This window comes from Microplitis demolitor, chromosome 4 (genome assembly GCF_026212275.2).
Source record: "Microplitis demolitor isolate Queensland-Clemson2020A chromosome 4, iyMicDemo2.1a, whole genome shotgun sequence".
Classification (NCBI taxonomy): Eukaryota; Metazoa; Arthropoda; class Insecta; order Hymenoptera; family Braconidae; genus Microplitis; species Microplitis demolitor.
In genome coordinates, this window is record NC_068548.1 from 18,252,861 (window position 1) to 18,276,683 (window position 23,823).

At 26.9% G+C, this 23,823-nt stretch overlaps 2 protein-coding genes, 1 long non-coding RNA gene and 3 other non-coding genes across 6 annotated transcripts in view; 4 read left to right on the top strand and 2 right to left on the bottom strand.

Moving 5' to 3' along the window:
• Positions 1-308: 308 nt before the first annotated feature.
• LOC103574759 (beta-lactamase-like protein 2 homolog) lies at positions 309-4,149 on the bottom strand. The gene is made up of 3 exons (XM_008554270.3): positions 3,984-4,149; positions 3,244-3,871; positions 309-3,163 (listed from the first exon to the last, which is right to left on the bottom strand). Exons 1-3 carry the CDS (start codon positions 4,106-4,108, stop codon positions 3,032-3,034), a joined length of 885 nt encoding a protein of 294 aa, XP_008552492.1. The 5' UTR covers positions 4,109-4,149; the 3' UTR covers positions 309-3,031.
• Positions 4,150-4,202: 53 nt separating this feature from the next.
• On the top strand, positions 4,203-7,183 carry LOC103574757 (uncharacterized). The gene is made up of 3 exons (XR_549266.2): positions 4,203-4,278; positions 5,146-5,364; positions 7,092-7,183. It is a non-coding gene; the product is annotated as an uncharacterized LOC103574757 (long non-coding RNA).
• LOC103574758 (translocating chain-associated membrane protein 1) lies at positions 6,570-11,458 on the bottom strand. The gene is made up of 6 exons (XM_014443742.2): positions 11,149-11,458; positions 10,684-10,866; positions 7,906-8,234; positions 7,434-7,543; positions 7,062-7,355; positions 6,570-6,848 (listed from the first exon to the last, which is right to left on the bottom strand). Exons 1-6 carry the CDS (start codon positions 11,278-11,280, stop codon positions 6,751-6,753), a joined length of 1,146 nt encoding a protein of 381 aa, XP_014299228.1. The 5' UTR covers positions 11,281-11,458; the 3' UTR covers positions 6,570-6,750.
• An 8,221-nt stretch (positions 11,459-19,679) lies between these two features.
• Positions 19,680-21,589, top strand: LOC128667706 (small subunit ribosomal RNA). The gene has a single exon (XR_008403656.1). It is a non-coding gene; the product is annotated as a small subunit ribosomal RNA (ribosomal RNA).
• A 418-nt stretch (positions 21,590-22,007) lies between these two features.
• On the top strand, positions 22,008-22,162 carry LOC128667687 (5.8S ribosomal RNA). The gene has a single exon (XR_008403638.1). It is a non-coding gene; the product is annotated as a 5.8S ribosomal RNA (ribosomal RNA).
• A 240-nt stretch (positions 22,163-22,402) lies between these two features.
• The window catches only part of LOC128667712 (large subunit ribosomal RNA), a 3,923-nt gene continuing 2,502 nt past the window's right edge, over positions 22,403-23,823 (top strand). Inside the window, exon 1 of the ribosomal RNA XR_008403662.1 lies at positions 22,403-23,823. This exon is cut by the window's right edge and continues 2,502 nt beyond it. This is a non-coding gene — a ribosomal RNA (large subunit ribosomal RNA).

Genomic DNA, 23,823 nt, shown 5'->3' on the forward strand with positions numbered 1-23,823 from the left:
TGCAATAATGCAATATGATTTTGAAGTCAACGAATTTTTGTTCTGACTATTTATCGTTGTTTATGTCACTATGTTATTTCTCGTTCGCTCGAATATAATGATTTTTGGTTCGATAACGAGAAAATTTGATTAAAATTATTGTTGTTTATTGTAAATAAGCCCGTTTAATATATATGTATTCATATATATATTAACAACCATTAAAATTAAGTAAGACGGGCGCATGCGAGAGCGCGACAAAATACTTTTTTTTTGTTCATTTATTGTTTCTTCTTTTTATATTGAAATGAGTTATAAAAATTCATACGTTTTTTTTTTTTTTTTTTTTTTATTTTTTACGAGTTACTGATAACGATATTTATATTCTTCAGTGCCAGCGTATACAGGTGCCTTTTACTCTAAATAGTTTGTACATGTATTTGGCTTCCTTTTTATTTTAAAAATAAATAAATAATCAATTGATCATTCGGTATAAATGATTGCATAATTGGTATCGTGATTTAATTATAATAAAAATGGATGATATTTTGAGATTCTTTAAAAATGAAAAAAAATTTTTTTTAAATTATATATTTATATAAAAAGCAGAATTTATAAATAATTATTGTGGAAATTATATTTTATTGTAGAGCCGTGGAATTGAGTGTAGCTAATTATCACACTAAGTACCTTAATTAATAATTCATGATTCGGTTATAATATTTTTTATTAAGATTTTATTGACTTGATTTCATAGTGATGAATCATATGTGAAAAAATATTAAAGAAATTGTATTGGATTGTTCTTTTATTAATTAAGAAGCGTTTTATTCTATACTTTGTTTAAATTTGTTTATTATTAATCTTATTTTTATTATTATTAATAAGTTTGTTGTTAAATAATTATGATAATTACTAAATGTGATTTTTTTTTTGTTGACATTGATTTTTCAACGCCTAGAAAAAGTTACAATAAATAAAAACTGTGAGAGATTATTATTTACTGTCAATATAAAACAATTAGTAGTTGATAATTAATTAAAGGAAAAATTAAAAAACATTAATATCGATAATGTATATTTTTAACATTTACCCAAAGAGAGAAGCACTTTCAGATATATATATTTTAAATATATAAATCGGGCGCTGAATGAGCTAAGTGAGAATATGATAATCAAATAAAAATTTAAAAAATCTATATTGATATTGATTAATAAAATTTTAAAAAAGTAAGAGAACAATGAAATTTCAAATTTATTTATCAAAAATATAAATAAACATAAAAAAGGGCCACTGTTACGATAATTTAAATAAAAGGTTTTTGATAAAATTTAATATAAAAAAAAAAAAAAAAAGTTGTAATGATTATTTGTTAACAATCAGATTTTATATTTATGATATTTACCAATTACATAAACAATACAGATTTATCTTTATAGAAAAAATTAAATATATATACACATAAATATATATTTTTTGTATCTGTTATACAAATTATAAAATTTTAGATTACGCTGTCTTTAATCAGAGTATAAAAGTTTTTAAATATTAATCCACTTCAAAAAAAATATAAATAAATTTTTATCGATAATCAATTGTTAGTGATATATTAGTATATACATATATACATTCATAAATTTTATTTTCTGTAATTCGTGATATATTTACAATTAAATTGATTAAAAAGAAAAAAAGAAAAATTATTACCAGTAGTGCCGCATTATTTAGTATAAATTTTCATGTATCAAATATAATAGTCATATCTTGCGCACTTTAATAGATTTAACTAACAGTCTATTAATAACAACCGATCGAAAAGCATGTATCATAACATATTAAATGAATAAATGTTTCACAGCAATCGTGCTTATTTTATTTCATTAATTACCCTATCAAAAAAGTTCATGTGGGAATCCAGACTTGATTCCTATGTGGGTTCCCACATGTCGTTTTCGGATGGATTTCCATATAGTTTCCTATAAGAATCTAGCATAGATCCCGACATAGATTCTCACATGGGTTCTTATGAGAATCCATACCATGTCAAAATCCATTTGGAAATCTTGTATGGATTAGGAATTAAGAAAATTAACAAAAAGCGTCACGTTGTTGATACAAACAAATTGATGAAAAAAAAAAATATCTTGCTAATAAAATATTAATCTGTTTTTTTATTCATGTATGCGTATCAATAGATGATGTACATAGAAATCCAAATATTCCGGATTCTATAGAAATTACTCATATAGAAACAGATTTCTCTATGAATTTCCCACAAATAAATCCATACATCCTAGTTCTTATGTCAAGTTCTTCTAAGAGAATTCAGGCATCCATAGTTTCTAATATGGATTCCCCATTATTTTCTACGCATTGATTCTTATACAAATCCATATATTTCTATATTAATTCCTATGGGTTCTTCATAAATCCATACTTTTCTATATGGATTCCTTGGCTACCCAATTTCAAAACACAGCGAAAAATTTTTCAAAATCGATTTTTTAGTATTTTCGGTTTCAGTGGAGTTTTGTGAACATGATTTAGTTTATGTTTCAAAAATTTTATTTTTTCAATTACTGTGTTTTGAAATGGGGCAGCCGTCTTTTAGATTCCCATACAATCCCACGGATTTTTTTGATAGGGTATTACTAATTACGCCAGGCAACTTACGTCTGTATTCTCCATGTTCACGACCAGTTTCCACCTACAATTCGTCCATACGACTACGTAGAGACTCGATCGTGCATGTGAATTTATGTATACATAAATTCAAAGCCATTAGCTGTCATGAGACTCCACACATCTCCTCGAGTAACATATATATTATATATACCCTCGGTTCAATATGAACATTCACTACAGATATCAGGAATATCTTTTATTTCATTAATTTTGTTTTAAACCCATTTAATTTTTCGTATTTTAAAATAAATTACCATGCGATTTAAAAAATAATTTTAAAAATATTTTACTAAAATTAATATAATTTATATTTTTTTTGTTACAAAAAATATTGTATCTTTTAAAGTTAATTAATATATTTTTCTAATTATAATTTATGATCTATTGTCACTAATTGCCAATTGTCATCTTTCGTCCTCACTCTATTTTCTTTTAATAATTTTTGTAAATGATGGAAGACATTAATTTTCGCAGCTGGCCACAAAGTTTCTGGTGTATCCTGAAGAAAAAGCAATAAAATAAATTGTTAATTAATTAATTAATTAATTATTAATTAATAATAAATATCTAAAAAGTTACCTTATACATATGAGCCACGATATCCATATTTGATAACCATTTATCTCTATTTTGATTCAAAAAGTCAACGATTTGTAATTCTCGTTTATTACGATGATCAATATAATATTTTATTTTCGGCAGGGGATTATCTATCACAGGCCCATGTCCTGGATAAATAATTTTAGGACTCGAATCTAAAATTTTTTTCAGTGAATTCATATATTCACTCAAGTCTTCAAATACAGCAGTGGTTTCACCGAGAATACAATCACCACTAAAAAGAGAATTATTTTGTTGGAGTACCAGACATGCATGATCAGTAGTGTGTCCAGGAGTATGTTTTACTTGTAGCTTAGCACCATCAACTTCAATAAATTGTTCATCACTTAATGCTTGCCAGTCTTCACCACAACCAGACTCATTGTCATCATCTTCAAAGCTTCTACGTAATTTCCATACAATTGGGAGTGAAGCTGAAATTGATTTAATCAATTCCTTAACTGCTTTCACTCCACCTATATGATCATGATGCCAATGTGTTATTATCAAGTGTTCAATTGTCGCTTTTTCTTTATCCAAAACACTTTTCAATAACTTTGTATACTCTGAAGCTGTTTCTTCATCACCAGAATCAATTAAAATACGTCTAAATAATTATTTATTTATTAATAATAATATTTATTGTTTATAAACATATGTAACCTATTTGTGAAATTATTGAATTCAAGTATTATATAATTTTTATTATAATTTGATACCTTTGTCCAGTGCCAAGTAAATATGTATTGGTACCTTGAAGAGTCATAACACCAGGATTACATCCTAATATCCTTATTATATGACTTGGAAATTTAGATACAAGTGGTAATGCTGTAAGAGACATGTTTTTAGACTGAATATAACACGTGATATTGTTTTTCTTGTATGATAATAATTTTGACCTTGAATATTTGCGATAACAGTACAGAGATTTGTACAAACAAATATATATGTAAATATAAAAATAAGAAAATATACACGTGGGAAAGAAAATTTGAGAATTAAGAAGAAACGGTTCATAAATTTTATTTTTTATTCTAGATTATTATTAAATATAAATTTATTTAAGTGAAATTTTTTAATTTTTTATGAAAAAAAAAAAAAAAATTTATTTTATTTAATGATATTTTTAAAAAATTTGATTGTAAAATAAAGTGCTCCATTGTTCAGGCTATCAGTAATAGAGCTTATTTATAAAAACGATCGATCAATTAAACTATTTTACGACGGATAATTATTTCTTTTTTCCTTTTTACTGATTAGATTAATTTATTGTTAGTTAATCTATTGTTTATTTTTTTAATAAAATTTAAAATCTAAAAATATTTTTTAAAGGTTTTTTTAGCTTAAAAATTAATAAATAGATTTTGTAGCATTATTTTGACGATAAAATTTGACTGATTTAGATAAGTATGTTTATGAAATTACTTGATATGAAAAAGTTTATATTTATGGCTACTGTGAATTGTTTATTATTGTTCATTGTGTGTTTAGTTTATATTAGAAGTCACGATAAAAGTGAAGAAACGTCCAATATTTATCAGTAATCAGATTCTTATTTTCTATTATCCTCGTGATGAATAAAATTATTTAATAATAAATCATGATTCAAAAATCAAATTTCTCAGAGTACAGTGAATACTTTACTTAAAAAATATCCTCAAATTATAATCTTTGATGAAATAATATTATTTTCATAGATTAACAAATTGATTAATTCTTGTGATAAAAATTTTTATATAATTAAGTTTTTATTAAATTTATAAACTAACCGAATTAGTTATACAATCAAAAGTATCAAAAAATAAATGTATTTTATTTTTATTTTAAAATTAATATAAATTAATTTTAATAGATATTTGTAATAGAACTTATTTACAGGATTTGAATATCAAAAGTTTTAGTGAAATCAGTTTAGTAGAAAGTTTTAAAACGTTTTTCAACTTCCCGCAAAAAAAATTGGAAATTTTCAAAAAATAGGAAAGTAATTGGTTTCGGTCCGGTTTTCGAAAACCGAGTTTTCAACAGATCTCGGCGTTTTAAGGCCTTAGGAAGCTATCCTGACTATTTTCAAGAGGAAGTCCGAGTGTATATATGTGTGTACGTATGTAAATATTATACCTTTTGAACGGATGTTGCGATTTAGATTTTTAAGGTGGCATTCGAAGCAGCTTGTTAATTCCTAGGTGCTGTGAGAATTGGGTTTGATTGGTACAGTACTTTTCGAGTTATTCTAAAAATAAAATTTTTTGAAAAATATTTTTTTTTTATAGCTTTTAGTATACTTCACGGATTGATTTAAAAATTTATTCAGCTCTAAAGCTTTATAAGTCGCGTCGGATCCCATCTCAAACAACAGAATCGGTTAATTAGTTCATTAAAAAAATAACAATTTACTTCATTTTTTTTCGATAACGAGAATCGTCATTCGTCATATGTTTCAAAACTTAAACCAGCCCTCTGATTACATAATGTTTGATGATCGAAACATAAATTATTGCAATCGGTTTCCAAAAATGACTGTTTCTGATATTTTTTTCCGGATGTTTTATATATTAACTCGTTGGTTTAGTTCACAGTTTACGTAATTCTTCATCTTAATTATTTTTATTGATTTCTGTCCAAAAACATTGAGCTCATCAAACATAATCATGAGCAAAACTTTAAACAAGGATTAATATTGATTATTTTCCATTTCTTGAATTCTCGGAGATTAATACGAAACGCCACTTTTTTCGAGCTCGAAGGACTCGAAAATACCAATGTATTGAAAGGTATTGTTGAGCTCAAAGAGCTCGAACATGTATCGACGACAAGGAGCTCGAAAATAGCGGAATGGTTCGGGGCTGGCCCCCAGGGTCAATCGTTTTTTAGATTTTTTAACTCTAGTTTGGTCATGATATAAAATTAAAAAAAAAAAAACATATTTCAAAAAATAATTAAACTTTATTTAAATATTACAACACCAGTTTAACTATTATTGATAATAATTTAGATAATTTAATATTAAACATGCGAGAGAGTGATAAAAATTGGAATATTATTTGTTGTTTTTAAAATTTACATATGCACAATAGTCAATGGAAAAATGTATTTCATTTATATAAAATTGTTGCACCTAAAGTTCAGTGGGTTTTAATTTTTATAATAAATTTAAGAAGAAGTATTAAAATATTGGAAAGTTTTTACGATGTGTAATTTAGAGAATGAAGTAAAAAAGAAAAAAAATACTGCTTATGATTTCACAGTTTTTACAAATATTTAAATTTAAATAAATTGTAAAATCGCCATTCGACATTGTGAGCAATTGTATTTTTTGTTTAAAATAAATATATTCATTTTTAAAATAATTATTAAAATTTATAAAATTCATAATCTATAAAGTGATCTTTCATTTTTATAATTTAAGAGTGTTTAATTACAGCAACCGGAAGCCACTTGATAATCAGCCTTAATCAATAATATATTATATTAAAAATTAATTTATTATTTAGCTTTTGTCGCTGATCGAGATCTTAGATTTTTTTTTGTTTCTTGGTCTACTTCTGGGAGATCATCATCTTCTGAGGCTGTTGCTTTTTTACCTTTTGAATAAAAAAAAAATATTTATATTGATAATAATGACTCATTAAAAAATCTAACTCCATTTTTAAAAAAATTTTATAAAACATGAAAGAAAATATATATAAATTTCAAATTTTTCAAACACATGTTCAAAAATTTTTTAAAATAATCAGAGTGTGATTTTTTTTTGTAAGTCTTTATTATTTAAAAAAAAAATAAAATAAATAATTTACCATCTTTTTTTTTTAATTTTTGTTGTTTAGGTTTCGTCTTAGAATGTACAGCAGGTGCACTTGTTTCGCTTGTACGCTGTCTCTGACGTTTTACAAATTCATAAAGAAGATAGGCTTGGAACAAAGCCACAAGACCAAATGCAGAGAAACGAATTGCTGGAATATTAAAGTGACCAGTTTTATAATCCAATAAAGAATCAATTTGACTTAATCCATATACGTAGAAAAGACCAGCAACAGCCAATGTAATGAACCTGGTTATAATATATACGTAATTTGCAATTGTAAATGTAACTGAAAAAAAATTAATATAAATAATTATTATTTTTTAAATTAATTATTTAACAATTTAAAAATAATTAATAAGCTTACGACGAGTTCTTGATTCTTTACGATAAACAATATGAACCCAACGTGCAGTATGTTGAAGTGCGTCTCCAATATAATGAATAACTAGCAGAATAACAGTTATATGTTGGAAACTGAAATAAATCATTTTTTCAAATTATATTAGTTGTTAAGGCTGGGCCGCACCTAACGAAATCTCGAATTCAAGAATTCTAATTATTTATGAAATAATTATCATAACAGCGATTTTCTTAGCTTCCGACAAAAAGCAGAAGGCGAACTTCCTCGGAAGGTTTTCATCATTCGTGTCCCATAAATATTCAAGACGTAATTATAAGTCTTAAATTCGAGATTTCGTTAGGTACGGCCGAGCCTCAATATTTTTCTTTAAATATCTTTCGATTTTAGTTAGTAATTTAATTGATAAAAATTAATGTTATATATTTGTTTTTATTGATGTAAGTTAGTCAAGATATATAATTTATTGGAGACGTACTTGAAAATGTAACCAGCGAGTGTGAAAAATAAACCAATAGTAGCATGGACAATTCGAGATGGAATTTCTTCACGTTTAGTACGTTGGAAATATAGTTCAGGATAAGTATGTAACCAGTAAGCCAATTGTACTATGAAGAAAAGTTTCAATAAAAATGACATTGGCAATGGATATGATTGCCAAAGTGATGGGAATTCCAGCAACAAGTTGTCTCTCATTATAATATCGATACCCCATACTGAAGATAATACATAAAATACCAATAACTGACTTGATACATTGAACTTGGATAGTTTTATTTTGCTGAGATGTAATTTTTTTGAAATTTTCTGTAAATAATTATATTATTATTATTATTATTATTATTATTATTATTATTATTGTTGTTGTTATTATTATTGTTATTATTATTATTATTATTTTTTTTAAATTCAAAGTAAGGTAACGGGACTAATAGCGGTACATCCTTCAACAGCGAGTCAATAATTATTCATTATAAACGAAAAAAAAACAATAAGAAGTATACTTATAATTTTTTTTCTTTTTACTAATTTTACATATTTAAATTCACATAAAAATTATTTATTAAATACTTGCTTAACTTTTCCACTACTGGGGTTTCATGATTTTTCTAAAATTTTATTTTTTCCTTGTTATTATTATTTTTTTTTTGTCAAGATGGACTTGGCTAGAGTATATGATTTGGAGTGGATGAGTGTTTATTCTCGAGTGTGTAGAAAAAGTAAAAATTAAGTAATTAAAGTTTTTTTCAAATGTCTAATATTTTTTTACGCCTACTAAATTTTTTGTTAATTTAATGAGTCACTATTTTATAACTCAAGTTTTTACCAAAACTTCAAAATTCCCTTAACTTCCTGCTAATGGTCTCGTTACCCTATTTATGATTATCTCATAAAAATAAATAAATAAATTTCTACAATGATATAAAAAAAATATTATGTTTGAATGTAACACGGGTTTAGATGTAATAGTTTATTACAAATAATTAATATTGTGATTAATTTAGTATGAATGATTTTACGTCAAGTAGACGACGTAATCCTGTTATCGATATTGCTTTTAGATTCAAAGTTCAATGACATTTTATATCTGTTATTGATTTTATTAAAACTCCAGTTATAAAATCATTACATTTAGTCTGTCAATAATTTATTATTTTCATTTATTTAAATTATCACATGTTTAATTAATAAGCCAGATGTTGTTTAACTTTATAAGTATTAATAGGTGGAAAAAAATTGCTTATATAAATTGAGAAACGACAAGTGATATGATAGAGTGATTAGTAAATACTATCATTCTAAATAGTAGCTCTTTAATTTATAATTAAAACGTAACTAATTATAGGATAAATATTAAAATTTATTGTCTATGTAGGAAAAATTAAAATTTGAATTTGAAAAATCGTAACTTAAACATAAAAAAGTTATGACACGTACTATAAAAGTTATTTTTTACAACAATATCACAAAATATATTAAAATAAAAATGTAATTTGGTAGCTAGAATAAATGCTAGATTTCTAAAAATTGATTTAAAAAATTTTAAACTCCTATAAAACGGTAAAAAATATCGTGGAATACAAAAAATTGAATTATTTTATTAGCTGTAACATTTTAAAAAATTTAATCTAAGTCATTTCATTAGAAAGATATGAAAATGAAACGTGGAAGTAGAATTGTAGTTTAAATTTTATTTAAAAAATTTCTAATTATAATTTTTTAAAATCGACGCAATATTATTGGAATCTGACTTAAATTGTGATCGTATTATATATATTTGTTCAAATAAAGATATATGAAAAATTTTTTTTAAAATTGTGCTATCAGAATATAAATGCGATAGTTAAATTTTTATGAAATTTACTAAAAATTTAATAACATAAAAATTAAATTTATTTTTTTATTAATATCTGAAATTGTACTTTTGTAACTGTGGCTAACAAAAATATAATACAGTAGACTCTGGTTATAAATTATATTTCTGTCTATACTCTTACTTACAGGAAAAAATGAAATTGACGTAAGAGTGAGAGTGAGTAGAGCGTCCGATGTAACTTATAACCAGAGTCTACTGTACATTGAAAAGTAGATTATATTAGTAAGTAATATTATCAGTTTTTAAAAATCAGTTATCATTGATCGAGAAAAACTCAGAGGTCAGTACGTCCGTAGCAAACCGAAACATGATATTATTTTGAATGTTTTGCTATAAAAACTTATACATTACCGAAAAAATAAAAGATTACATAATAAAATATAAACTTATTTATTAAGTCAAATATTTTTAAATAAACTATTTCCTTATCTATGTTATGCTGAAAGAAAAAATCACTTTAATCAAAAAACTACATTCTTGAACCAAGAAAATTTATTGAAAATTTTGAATAGTTATATTTTAATTGAGAATATTTAAAAAAAAAAAAATGACTACAAAATAAACCAATAAAATATGTAAATTCATAAAAAGTTTTTTGTTAACAAACATTTAAAATTTTGATGAAAGACTTTGACAATTTATTTCAACAATATTTTATTTTGTAACAAGTAATTTTCATTTTAAATAATCGTTACAAAGGCGATTTGACTTCTTTAACCAAAAAAAAAGAAAAGAAAGACAAATACAATTGCATATTTTCAATAAATTAATTTCTTGGTTGTAGAACGTCATTTTTGAATAATAGTTATTTTTCCTCTGTGTAGATGAGAAACCAAAAATAAGCTTTTTTGTTTTTGTAATGTAATTAATAATACTTACATCCAAAATATATTCTTGAACAACAGCATGCATAACAATTGTAATAAGAAAATAGAAGAATACAGCACAAGCATCTTTCCAACCAGTTGTAAATTTAACTGGCTGCCAAGGAGCATCTACTTCTTCTGTCATCGAAACATTGTGTTGGAGTGCAATAAATATGTAAGCCCATGGTGAAGTTATCTGTAAAAAAAATAATAATAAACTTTAGTAACTAATAATAATTTATTGATTATTATATATTATGAAGATAATCAACTTATAATGTACATTGATTTAATGAGTTTAGTCTGTCACTTGTAACATATGGCAAAAGGTAAGAAATGTTCATGTTTGAATAGCTTCAAAAATAAGGTGACAGTAAATAAAATTAAAACTGTATAATTGCTAATATACTTTAAATTAATAAAAAATTTTAATATGATAAAAGAAAAGTATAAAAAGTAAGTAGGGCAAGAAACTGACCTGAACCATAAGACCAATAACGAAGACCATAGCCACACATGACACGATGTCAGCATGATTTTGAATGATAAATTCATGACTTAAAATTGGTGGATTTTTATTTGAACTTTTACGTGCTTTTATTGTTACCATTGTTAAGTATTAATTATTAAATAATATTTTATAATAAAATACAATAATTAGACAGTAACAGCCGGCACAATAAATAAAGGCTATTGAATATACAGTATGTTAAACAAACTACTGTCACGCATAAGCATAAGCGTGGAACTAAACACTGACACATGAAAATTTATTCGTGTTAATGTATATGCTATGTGTATTTTAGCTTTTTAAGGAAAGAAAGAACAGTCACACGTGGCGCCAACAAGCTAACAACATGTTGTTTTAATTCATTTTATTTCCGCCAGTCGAATTTAAGCGGGAATTTTGATTTTAATAGAAATTTTATTTGACATAATAGATTATTGGAATCTCTCTAAATTCGAAAACTTAGGTCTTTAGGCAGACACTTTTCCTACTATTTTAAAAGAAATGGGGAGATATAAAGGGGGTTTAGAAAAAGGTATAATAAATTTTATTTTATCTCAAAACAAACTTTTTTAACATAAATAAGACATAGATTTTGGTTCTGAAGTTGTAGAAAAAAAAATTTTTTTTAACTATGTGACTAAAATTGAAAAAATGGCAAATTTTAATTACACTATAAAAGCGGTTGAATGTCATGTTGTTGATTTATAGACAACATATTTTTCACGTCTTACAAAAGTTATTTTAATTGACAAGTTTTTTAGATTACTCGTTTGGTAATTACTTATAATTTAGTTTTATCAAGAAACATAATTTTATTAATGGAACGAAAATTTAAAATAAAAATATTTTAATTTATTTTTTTGCTTTACAAGCATAATTTGACGATATTATAAGTAATAGACATTCAATTTTTTTTAATTAATAAATTAAATGAAAAAATGATCAACAATTCATATAAATATAAATAACTAGATAAATAAAATTTATTATCTTATTCAAATAAAAAAAAAAAAAAAAAAAAAACATTTAAAACTAATGTATTAAGATAAAAGCCCCGATACCGGCTCACTTTTTAGTGATGTGACATTAAATCACTCAATATAAATTATTTATTTTATTTATTATTTTATTTAATTTATTAATATAAATAAAATGAAAAATAATTTTTTTTTCTTTATAGTTATGTTTCATAGTTATAAGTATTAGAATAAAATTTTAGTTGGAAGAATGATGTTGATAATTAATTATTATTAATTTTTTTAATAAGGTCCTTGAGTGTACCCATAGTCGCTCACTAAAAGTTGTGACGCATCATTACTCGATCAACACATGGCCCTATAGTTGCTCAAAGACAATATCAATGAAACTGTGATAAGTTTATTGATGTGGAAAATAATTTATAAATTATACTACTTTATTCTTTCATAATATAAAATTTCATGAATTTAAAAAATATATTTAATATGATATAGTTATAACGTTTCTTAAAAAATTTGCCTTAACCTAAATTTAATCTAACGAAGGAATGTCAAAGTGAAGAATACCCGGCTGAGCGCGATTTTAAAAACAGTCACTTAATTTAAAATTTATAATCTATTATAAAATAATTTGATGTATCATATTGTAGTATATGTAGATTTACAAATAATTATCTATCAATAATAGATTTTTCAGTTTAATTTTTTTTTTTTTATGTTAAAAATTATAAAAAACTCTGACGGAACTGAGTTTTTTTTATTTTTAGGCGAGAGTAGAGCATACCTACACTCACGCTTGAGGCATGCAATAATGCATTAACAGTTAAAGTGAGCGACGAATGGTACTGACCCGGAATAAATCACAATTTCTGACGATTTTTTCTAGGTATTTCATATATTAACTCGCTGGTTTAATTCAAAGTTTGTGTAACTCTCCATCTTGTTCATTTCCATCAATTTCTGTTTAAAATCCATCGAATTTAGCAAGTATAATGATGAGTGAAACTTAAAAAAACGATCCTTATGGATTATTTTTAATTTCACGAATTTTCGGAGATTAATACAAAATGTAACTTTTGTCGAGCTCGAAGAGTTTAAAAATACCAAATGTATTTAAAAGTATTGTTTATTTAGTTTATTGAAAATTATTTTAGTGTTCGATACTGGACGACTAATCTTTTGAAATTATTTGAGAAGAAAAAAATAAAATAAAATTTTGGAATGTAGCAGACGTGACAATTGTTCTAATAATTCTAATAATTGTATGCAGTTGAAAAATATAAATAATATTAGGAATATAGTTGTCAAAATATTAAGTTATTACAAATTTGAATTTAATTTTAATAGAAAAAAAATAAATAAATAAATAAATAATGGCTATGTAGTATATATTTATTGAATTTTTACAGATATTTTGATATTGGGTATAAACTGTTGCAATTAATAAAAAAAATGCATGTTACTTGCTATATAGGTATCTATATATTTCTGTATAATAAAATTGGATATAAATCATGGATACATAAATCTATTTAGAACTTGGATATGGAATTTTGTGATGGGTTTGTTATTACAAAAACTTTATATTATAACTCAAAGTGTTTTAACTGCCATAGTAGAGTAATAAGATTTGGGCGTCACGTGTAGATGTTTGAGGGAAGCTTGTTTAACCAACACGTCCTAATAACAGGTTGTGAGATCTTAGCACAACTACCACAAGTCTTATCTTATTAATTCGAGAAAGTCAAAATCGTTGTGGACAGAGTGAGGCCTTTTATCGATTTAATATGTAGATAATGTATATCACCAAATAGACATATAAGCACATTTAAACAAATACTGTAATAATCGGTATGTTTTAATTTTAAAAAACGGAAGCAATACGGTATAAATAATAAATATAATTGTACAATTGGAAAAAAAAAAAAAATTGTAGAATGTGATAATATATTGTTTATTTATGTAAAAGAGATATTATAAAGAAAGAAAAAAAAATTAGACTGCATGTATCAATGAATTGAGGCAAAGCGTTAGTAATGATGAGTATAAAGTATAGTAGTCTTACTTCCGCGGTTGATGTGCGAAGATAAAAGATGTTTACAAAAACATATTAAACATTAAAAAGATGAAAATTGATAAAAAATAATTATAAATATATGTTTTATGATTTTTCAGAGATTTGTATTAAGTATAACGAAATTAATAATTATTTTAAAGCATGTAGGTGAAATTTTTAGATATAAGTATATTTGTAAAGGATAAAAATTATCTATTAAGTGTGGAAAAAAATAAAAAGGTTAAGATTTTTAATTTATCGGTAAAAAATGAATTTACAAGTACTAATGGGAAGTATCAAGTAATTTACAAGTTAATGAATATTGGTTGTTATTGAACAAAGTATAAAATTTCGAAAGAAACGATCTGATAATAGTTGGATATAAATTTAGAAACTTTTCAACTTCAGAAATGACAATATAAAAGTTTAGCAGAATTAAAATCACAATGTTTTTTTGTTGTCCCTTAAATTGAAATAGAATAAATGAGTTATATTATTTAGTTAAATAATTATTTATTTCAAATATAATTGTTGCATGAAAATGAATTTTTTCCAATTTAATTTAAATTGTTGTATTTTTTAGATACTGTCAAGAATGAAAATCACCGGATGATCGATGTAACAAATAAATAATTTTACATAAATAGATGTAATATAAAGACGTATAATAAAGAAGAAAAAAAAAAAAGATAACTATTATATTATTTATTAAATAATCATAATTGATTTATTTTATGAAAGTTTGTTAATTTTTGTCTCACAAGACATAAATGAAAACAATTTTTTAATGTAATATTTATTAACTATATCGAAATAACAGATACTGCTATATTATTTGGATATAGTTAATAAAATAAAATAAATTCTATGGCTATTATAATTGTTAGTATATGTAATTTTAATAAAAATTCGATGATATAAATTAATAAATATTATAGAATATATGTATTAAATATCTCAGATATCAATGTATGAAAATAGTAAAATAATAATAAAGTTGGTGATAAAAATTAATAATCATGAGTGATTTTTTTATTTGAAATATTTAACAATGACTAATTTAAGTAATCAATAATGAAAATAATCGAATATGAATAAATAGGAATTTTTATAGAAATTATGTGTTTATATTTATTAAATATATCTAAAATAAAACTTTTATATGATTGAAAATTTTCGTAGCAACCACACTTTAAAAAAAAAAAAAAAAAAAAAAAAAAAAAAATTGTTCCTAATAATAAAAGAATACAAATTTTATTAGCGTTTTAGCTCAAAAAAAAAAAAAAAAAAAAATGTAAAATTGAAAAGGAATGGTAAAACAAAGTAAAACTGTGTTACGTTTTGGGAAATTACCCAAAATTAATTAAAAATCAAAATAATTTTTAATTATTTAATTTTATCTAGGTTTGGCCTCGTTACAGTGTCTATAGACCCCTGGTGGGCCGTGGTCGTCGATTGTTTTATTAATTATTAATTTTATTTGATTTTCGCGATTTTAAAATATGTTCGCGATCTGGTCTCCATATTATTTATGAGGATGCAGGATTTGAGGAATTCTGGACAGCCGGTGGCAGTGTCCAGGACTGGATAAATTATTGGGCAGCCGGTATCAGCGCCCAATATTTAATTGATGATTTTTGGATTATTGGGCTGCCGGTAGCAACGCCCAAAATAACCATGGAGTCGTAGGGTATTGGGCTGCTTAATGGCAGCCCAAAATAAGGTTGGATTAATTTAAGATTAATTGTAATTTATTAAGGCTAGAGAGCAGAGGTTCGAGCTCCATGAGCTCTCTCGAAGGACTGACTATTTCGTCATTATAAAAATATAATAAAGCCAACAGAGTTGACACAATGTTGACGCTGCATCTCAGATTCCCTGTGAGAGAATCGTCGTAGCCCGGATCTCATGCATCGTCATCTGTTTTGCCTACCCACGAGCCACGGCGACTCTCTTATCATAACCGATTTCCGTTTCATTGTATAAAATTATTTAATTAAAAATAATTAATTTAATTTAATCAATAAAATATTACGGGGACGTAACAACTGATAAGAGAACTTGTGGGTCTTTGGTTTGATATAGGTAAGAAACTGGATTTATATATTTTAGTATTTTAATAATTTGATAGATAGTATAAAAGTAATTACGGGTATACCGTAAAAACATTACTTTTATATTAAAGAAAATGTTTTAACAAACACATGACATTGAAAAATATAATCAACGGAGAAATAATTAATAAAAATGAATGTATTGATGATAAGTTATTTGATTATTAAAAAAAAAAAAAAAAAAAAAAAAATCAAATTAAATTGTAAGATATGACAAAAAATAATGAGTATATTATAAATATAGTTTGTTAATTTGTATGTAATAAATTAGAATAATAAAAATAAAGATAAGTAATAAAACTATTTTGAATTATGGTTATTATTTGGTTGAGGCAAATCGTTGATAGTAGTGGGCATAAAGTACGGTAGGTATACTCCCGTCGTTGACTCGTGAGTATAGATGTTTAATATAGCATACAACTTTAATAAAATATTCAATTTATTACAGTTGAATGTCATGCGCATAATAATTATAGAATATTTTGATTTTGTAAAAATAATAATAATTATTATAATATAATACTAAGTCAATATTTCATACTCATTTCAAGAGCAATTGAACTTTGCCATCTATTCGTGAACATATAAAATAAGTATAGAAAGAAGTAAAAATACTAACAATAACTAAATGAATAAAAAAATATACAATTATCTATCTTAGAAAATAAGTAAAATTCGAGGAAAAAAAAAAAAGAGAGAGAGAAGAAAGTAATGTTAAAGTAATACTCGTTTCAATAATAATAAAAATTGAAATATGACAAAGTTTGATTGAATATGCCGTAGCTATAACTGTGCTCAAAGCCTAGCTCAAGTACTACCACAGTTTATCAAGTCATTTGAAGTTTAGTAAACATAATAATAATAATAATAATGGATTTTATTTTTTACTTGGTTATTAATTAATTAATAAAACGTAGAATATAAGAGTTGAAATAAATATGTAAAATTAATAAAAGTGACAGATATATATGTAATTTAATTATAATTGCGACTTTTTAGTATGATTAGTTATGGACAAATAATATCAACGAAATGTTTTTAAAAAAATGTAATAGTTTTGAGTCAACTGTTAAGATAAATTTCATAATAAAAAAAAAACACAATAAGTAATAAAAATAAAATAATTATAAATATTTTATAGTTAATTTTTTTGTTTTTACAATATTTATGTTTTTATTATAATATAATTTATATTGTTATGTGAATTGAATATAGTTAATATATGTAGAAAAAAAGATATTTGGATAATATAATTGAAAATAATTTTAATAGAGACTAGATAAAAAAATAATAAATATATATTATCTTAATTCAATTTTAATTAAAATTTGAATGTTTAGTATAAACTCTTATAGATTGATAAGATCTAAAATTAAAATGAATAAGAATAGTTAAAATATTTACTTGTAAAATAAAACATTTATGTTGAAAACGTTGCGAAACAATATGTGTTGTAGCTGTTATAGTAGAGTAACTAAAACTTTACATAAAAAGTCGTACTGCTAAATGTAAAAAGAAAATAATATGAAATTAAAAAAAATTATTTATATAATTACTATAGAATTTTTAAATTTACGTATAAATATAATCAGATTAAGTAATTTTTTGCGAAAAAAAAATAATAATAATAAAACAAAATAATGATAATTATATTAATTAATTAATTAATTTTGATGTTAGTATAATACATATCTTTAATGAAATGTTGTTGCAATAATATGAAAATGAATCAATATAGTGATAATTTTATTATTTGAAGCATGTAGTGATATGAAATTGGGTATATAAGAAAAATATTATTATTATTTTCTTTTCATTTATCAATAAAGGTTTTTCTTTTAGTCAAATTTACGTAATTGAATAAAAAGTGAATTAAAATATAAAAATGTTTATAAAAAGTAGTAAAGTATTTAATCCAAAAATATATACAAAATTTTTTTCATTACACTTATCTTTAACGTAATAATGAAGATAAAAATGTTTAAAAAAAGTATTTATCTAAATTAACTTTTGTTGTTAACAGAATAATAAATAAATATAATATTAGTTGTTTTAATATTTTTCAAACGATGTTTTTGTGATGTTTTATATATAAAATTGTATAAATAGAATGTTATAAATATATCAAATGTATACTAAAATTAAAAAAAAAAAAAAAAAAATATTAAATTTATTTATTTATAATTTTTATAAAATAAATAATAAGAATTAGAGTTATTTTTTATAACTGATAATATTTTTTTTTATTATATATTAAACAATTAAAAAATTATTTTATTTTCAATTCTATAGTTGAATTAATATAAAAAAAAAATGATTTATAATTTTTTTTTATTTATAATTTTTATAGAATCAATAATAATTATTAGTTATTTTATACAACTGATAATATTTATTATTATTATTATTATTATTATTAATATTATTATAATGTATCAAATTATTTTTAAATTATTAAATACTTAATTAAAAAAAAATAAAATAATTATTGAAATAAACAATAATTTATAAAATTTATTTATTTATGATTTTTATAGAATAAGAATTCATTATTATTAGTAAGCGAAAATATTATTTATTATTATAAAAGTATTTTATATTCAATGAAAAAAGAAATAAATAATTTAATATTTTTATCCAAACAATTAAATTATATTAAAAAAAAAAAAAAAAAAAAAAAAATTAATAATAATACTATGTATATAAAAATAAATAATTTTATATTTGAAAAATTTTTCAAGTGGCAACATGTAATTTAGATACAGGGAGCTACCGTTGTATCCGCCGCCGTTGACGCGGCTGGCAGTCAGCGCGTGACTGTAACTTTTTTAGAGGCCGGCTCGTACTAGTATGAAAGAGTAGTCAGTTGAAGCAGTTCGAGTGAGAGCTGATGGATACTGGCTACGGCAAGATATACAATATCAACGCATCAGTACCACGGGTCGATGTCTATGACTGAATGACTCTTTATGTGGTAAATCGCTACGGCGTTTATATAATATTATGTATAACTTAAAAACAGTGTGCAAATATGAAACTGAGTATTGACTTACTTATTTCCGAGCAAGAATAAAATATCACGTTTACGTGTATAAAAACCAAGTCGCTTTGATAAAAATATCTAGCGAGAGTAATATTTACAAAAATGAGAGGATGTTTGAAAAATAAAATCATTATTCAATTTTGTGAATAAGTAATATAAATTCAAAAATTCAAAAGTGTTGTATGAAGCAAATGCTTACAAACAGCACCACTTTAACAACAGATAGGATTTTTAAAATACTATCATGTATGTATAAAGTGAAAGAGGAGTTATTCTGATGTTTTAAAAAATAAAACATATAACGAAGCTCCCTGGTTGATCCTGCCAGTAGTCATATGCTTGTCTCAAAGATTAAGCCATGCATGTCTCAGTACATGCCGTATTAAGGTGAAACCGCGAATGGCTCATTAAATCAGTTATGGTTCCTTAGATCGTACCCACATTTACTTGGATAACTGTGGTAATTCTAGAGCTAATACATGCAAACCAGAGTTCCGACCAGAGATGGAAGGAACGCTTTTATTAGATCAAAACCAATCGGTGGCTTGTCCATCGTTACTTTTGGTGACTCTGAATAACTTTCTGCTGATCGTATGGTCTAGTACCGACGACGAATCTTTCAAATGTCTGCCTTATCAACTGTCGATGGTAGGTTCTGCGCCTACCATGGTTGTAACGGGTAACGGGGAATCAGGGTTCGATTCCGGAGAGGGAGCCTGAGAAACGGCTACCACATCCAAGGAAGGCAGCAGGCGCGCAAATTACCCACTCCCGGCACGGGGAGGTAGTGACGAAAAATAACGATACGGGACTCATCCGAGGCCCCGTAATCGGAATGAATACACTTTAAATCCTTTAATGAGGATCCATTGGAGGGCAAGTCTGGTGCCAGCAGCCGCGGTAATTCCAGCTCCAATAGCGTATATTAAAGTTGTTGCGGTTAAAAAGCTCGTAGTTGAATCTGTGTTTCATACTGTTGGTTCATCGCTCGCGGTGTTAACTGACATGTTATGGAACGTCCTACCGGTGGATTTAGCTGAGGTCAAACTTGGCGGTCCAATTTAATCCTATCGCGGTGCTCTTAATTGAGTGTCGAGGTAGGCCGGTACGTTTACTTTGAACAAATTAGAGTGCTTAAAGCAGGCTTATTTTGCCTGAATACTGTGTGCATGGAATAATAGAATAGGACCTCGGTTCTATTTTGTTGGTTTTCGGAATACCGAGGTAATGATTAATAGGGACAGATGGGGGCATTCGTATTGCGACGTTAGAGGTGAAATTCTTGGATCGTCGCAAGACGAACAGAAGCGAAAGCATTTGCCAAAAATGTTTTCATTAATCAAGAACGAAAGTTAGAGGTTCGAAGGCGATCAGATACCGCCCTAGTTCTAACCATAAACGATGCCAGCTAGCGATCCGCCGATGTTCCTCCGATGACTCGGCGGGCAGCTTCCGGGAAACCAAAGCTTTTGGGTTCCGGGGGAAGTATGGTTGCAAAGCTGAAACTTAAAGGAATTGACGGAAGGGCACCACCAGGAGTGGAGCCTGCGGCTTAATTTGACTCAACACGGGAAACCTCACCAGGCCCGGACACCGGAAGGATTGACAGATTGATAGCTCTTTCTTGATTCGGTGGGTGGTGGTGCATGGCCGTTCTTAGTTGGTGGAGCGATTTGTCTGGTTAATTCCGATAACGAACGAGACTCTAGCCTGCTAAATAGGCGTTTTTGGTATCTTGAAAGATTTACTTGATTTTCGGATCAAGTGATTTTTACTACCAACGTAAATAAATATCTTCTTAGAGGGACAGGCGGCTTCTAGCCGCACGAGATTGAGCAATAACAGGTCTGTGATGCCCTTAGATGTTCTGGGCCGCACGCGCGCTACACTGAAAGAATCAACGTGTCTTCCCTGGCCGAAAGGCCCGGGTAACCCGCTGAACCTCTTTCGTGCTAGGGATTGGGGCTTGCAATTATTCCCCATGAACGAGGAATTCCCAGTAAGCACGAGTCATAAGCTCGTGTTGATTACGTCCCTGCCCTTTGTACACACCGCCCGTCGCTACTACCGATTGAATGATTTAGTGAGGTCTTCGGACTGATGCGCGGCAATGTTTCGGCATTGCCGATGTTGTTGGAAAGATGACCAAACTTGATTATTTAGAGGAAGTAAAAGTCGTAACAAGGTTTCCGTAGGTGAACCTGCGGAAGGATCATTAACGTATAATATACAATACAAAATTTTGTATCTGTAATATATATACATTATAAATATTACTTAAAAAAGTGTTAACGCATGTTATTTATGAAGTAAATTGAATGAATACTTACATGAGAGAAGTATCTTCAGAAACTTTGTGTTTGATAATATTTACCAAATAGTTATGGTAACCTATACAAGTCTATACTCTAAATGTCTTGTACATATTGTGTAGATGAGGTTTTTAAATGAATATACGCCATGACTGAATTATATTTACAAAGTTTCGTTGCCATATACATCTGATGTATAGATGGCAATTTTATATTAGAATAGGGATAATATGTTTCTAATGTAAAAGACATTTTGTCAATGTATAAAAATTAAGTCAACAAGCATAAAAAGAAAATGTAAGTATTTTCTAAAAAAAAAAAGATTATCCTGAACGGTGGATCACTTGGCTCGTAAATCGATGAAGAACGCAGCTAATTGCGCGTCAACTTGTGAACTGCAGGACACATGAACATCGACACTTCGAACGCACATTGCGGTCCACGGATCCAATTCCCGGACCACACTTGGCTGAGGGTCGTTTATTATATAAAAACTGCTTACATTGAATGTACTAGCGAGAAAATATACATTGAACGTTCATTATTAATATTTGATTATAAAATAAGATAATGTCGTTTGAAAATATTATTTTTACTTGAATCAGTGAATTGTTATAATAATACTGTACAACTGAATTTCGAGTTTATGAATTATGATAATAAATGGACCGAAAACAGTTGTTACTATTTGTTCACTGATTTTTTTCATTTTAAATTGACGACCTCAGATTAAGTGAGACTACCCGCTGAATTTAAGCATATTAATAAGCGGAGGAAAAGAAACTAACAAGGATTTCCTTAGTAACGGCGAGTGAACAGGAATTAGCCCAGCACTAAATCCCATGGTCATGCCATTGGGAGATGTAGTGTTTAGGAGGAATCATTTAACCCGAGATTTATTATCATGTCCAAGTCCATCTTGAATGGGGCCATTTACCCATAGAGGGTGCCAGGCCCGTAGTGACTGGAAATTGTTTCGGGTGATTCTCTCCTTAGAGTCGGGTTGCTTGAGAGTGCAGCTCTAAGTGGGTGGTAAACTCCATCTAAGGCTAAATATTGTTACGAGACCGATAGCGAACAAGTACCGTGAGGGAAAGTTGAAAAGAACTTTGAAGAGAGAGTTCAAGAGTACGTGAAACCGTTCAGGGGTAAACCTGTGAAACCCAAAAGATCGAATGAGGAGATTCATCGTCAACGTTTTTAGTATTAATGCAAGCTATGATGTGATAATAGAATCCTTGTGGTCACTAGATTATACTTGCTTGTATTAATTTTGCTAAATTTGTCGGCGTGCACTTCTCCTCTAGTAGAACGTCGCAACCTGTTGGATGTTTATCTATGGCCCAATTGGTAGCCTTTAGTATTTTATTATACTGAAGACCTTTGGTGTCCTGATAAACTGTTTGACAGTATACATATGGTATTGAGCCGCAATCATTTGCGTTAGGCTTACCGCAAGCGTGATTTTCTCCTGGTAGTGCGGATTTAATGCCGTCGCTGGGAAAAGTCTGCTGTTAGCTGTGTAATGTCTTTAACTGGCTTATTTACCGGTTAGCGATGCTACTGCTTTGGGTACTTACAGGACCCGTCTTGAAACACGGACCAAGGAGTCTAACATGTACGCGAGTCATTGGGATATATTTATACAAACCAAACCTAAAGGCGTAATGAAAGTATAGATTGTCTTAAGACAGTTGAGAGAAGATGGGTTACGTTACGATGTAATCCCGCATTCTCAGGACGTTCTATTCTCATTGAGAAAGGGCGTACCTAGAGCGTACACGTTGGGACCCGAAAGATGGTGAACTATGCCTGGTCAGGATGAAGTCAGGGGAAACCCTGATGGAGGTCCGTAGCGATTCTGACGTGCAAATCGATCGTCTGAACTGGGTATAGGGGCGAAAGACTAATCGAACCATCTAGTAGCTGGTTCCCTCCGAAGTTTCCCTCAGGATAGCTGGCATTTATTATATTGAGTCTCATCTGGTAAAGCGAATGATTAGAGGTCTTGGGATCGAAACGATCTCAACCTATTCTCAAACTTTAAATGGGTGAGATCTCTGGCTTGCTTAAATTATGAAGCCATGAGATTTCGGATCAAAGTGCCAAGTGGGCCATTTTTGGTAAGCAGAACTGGCGC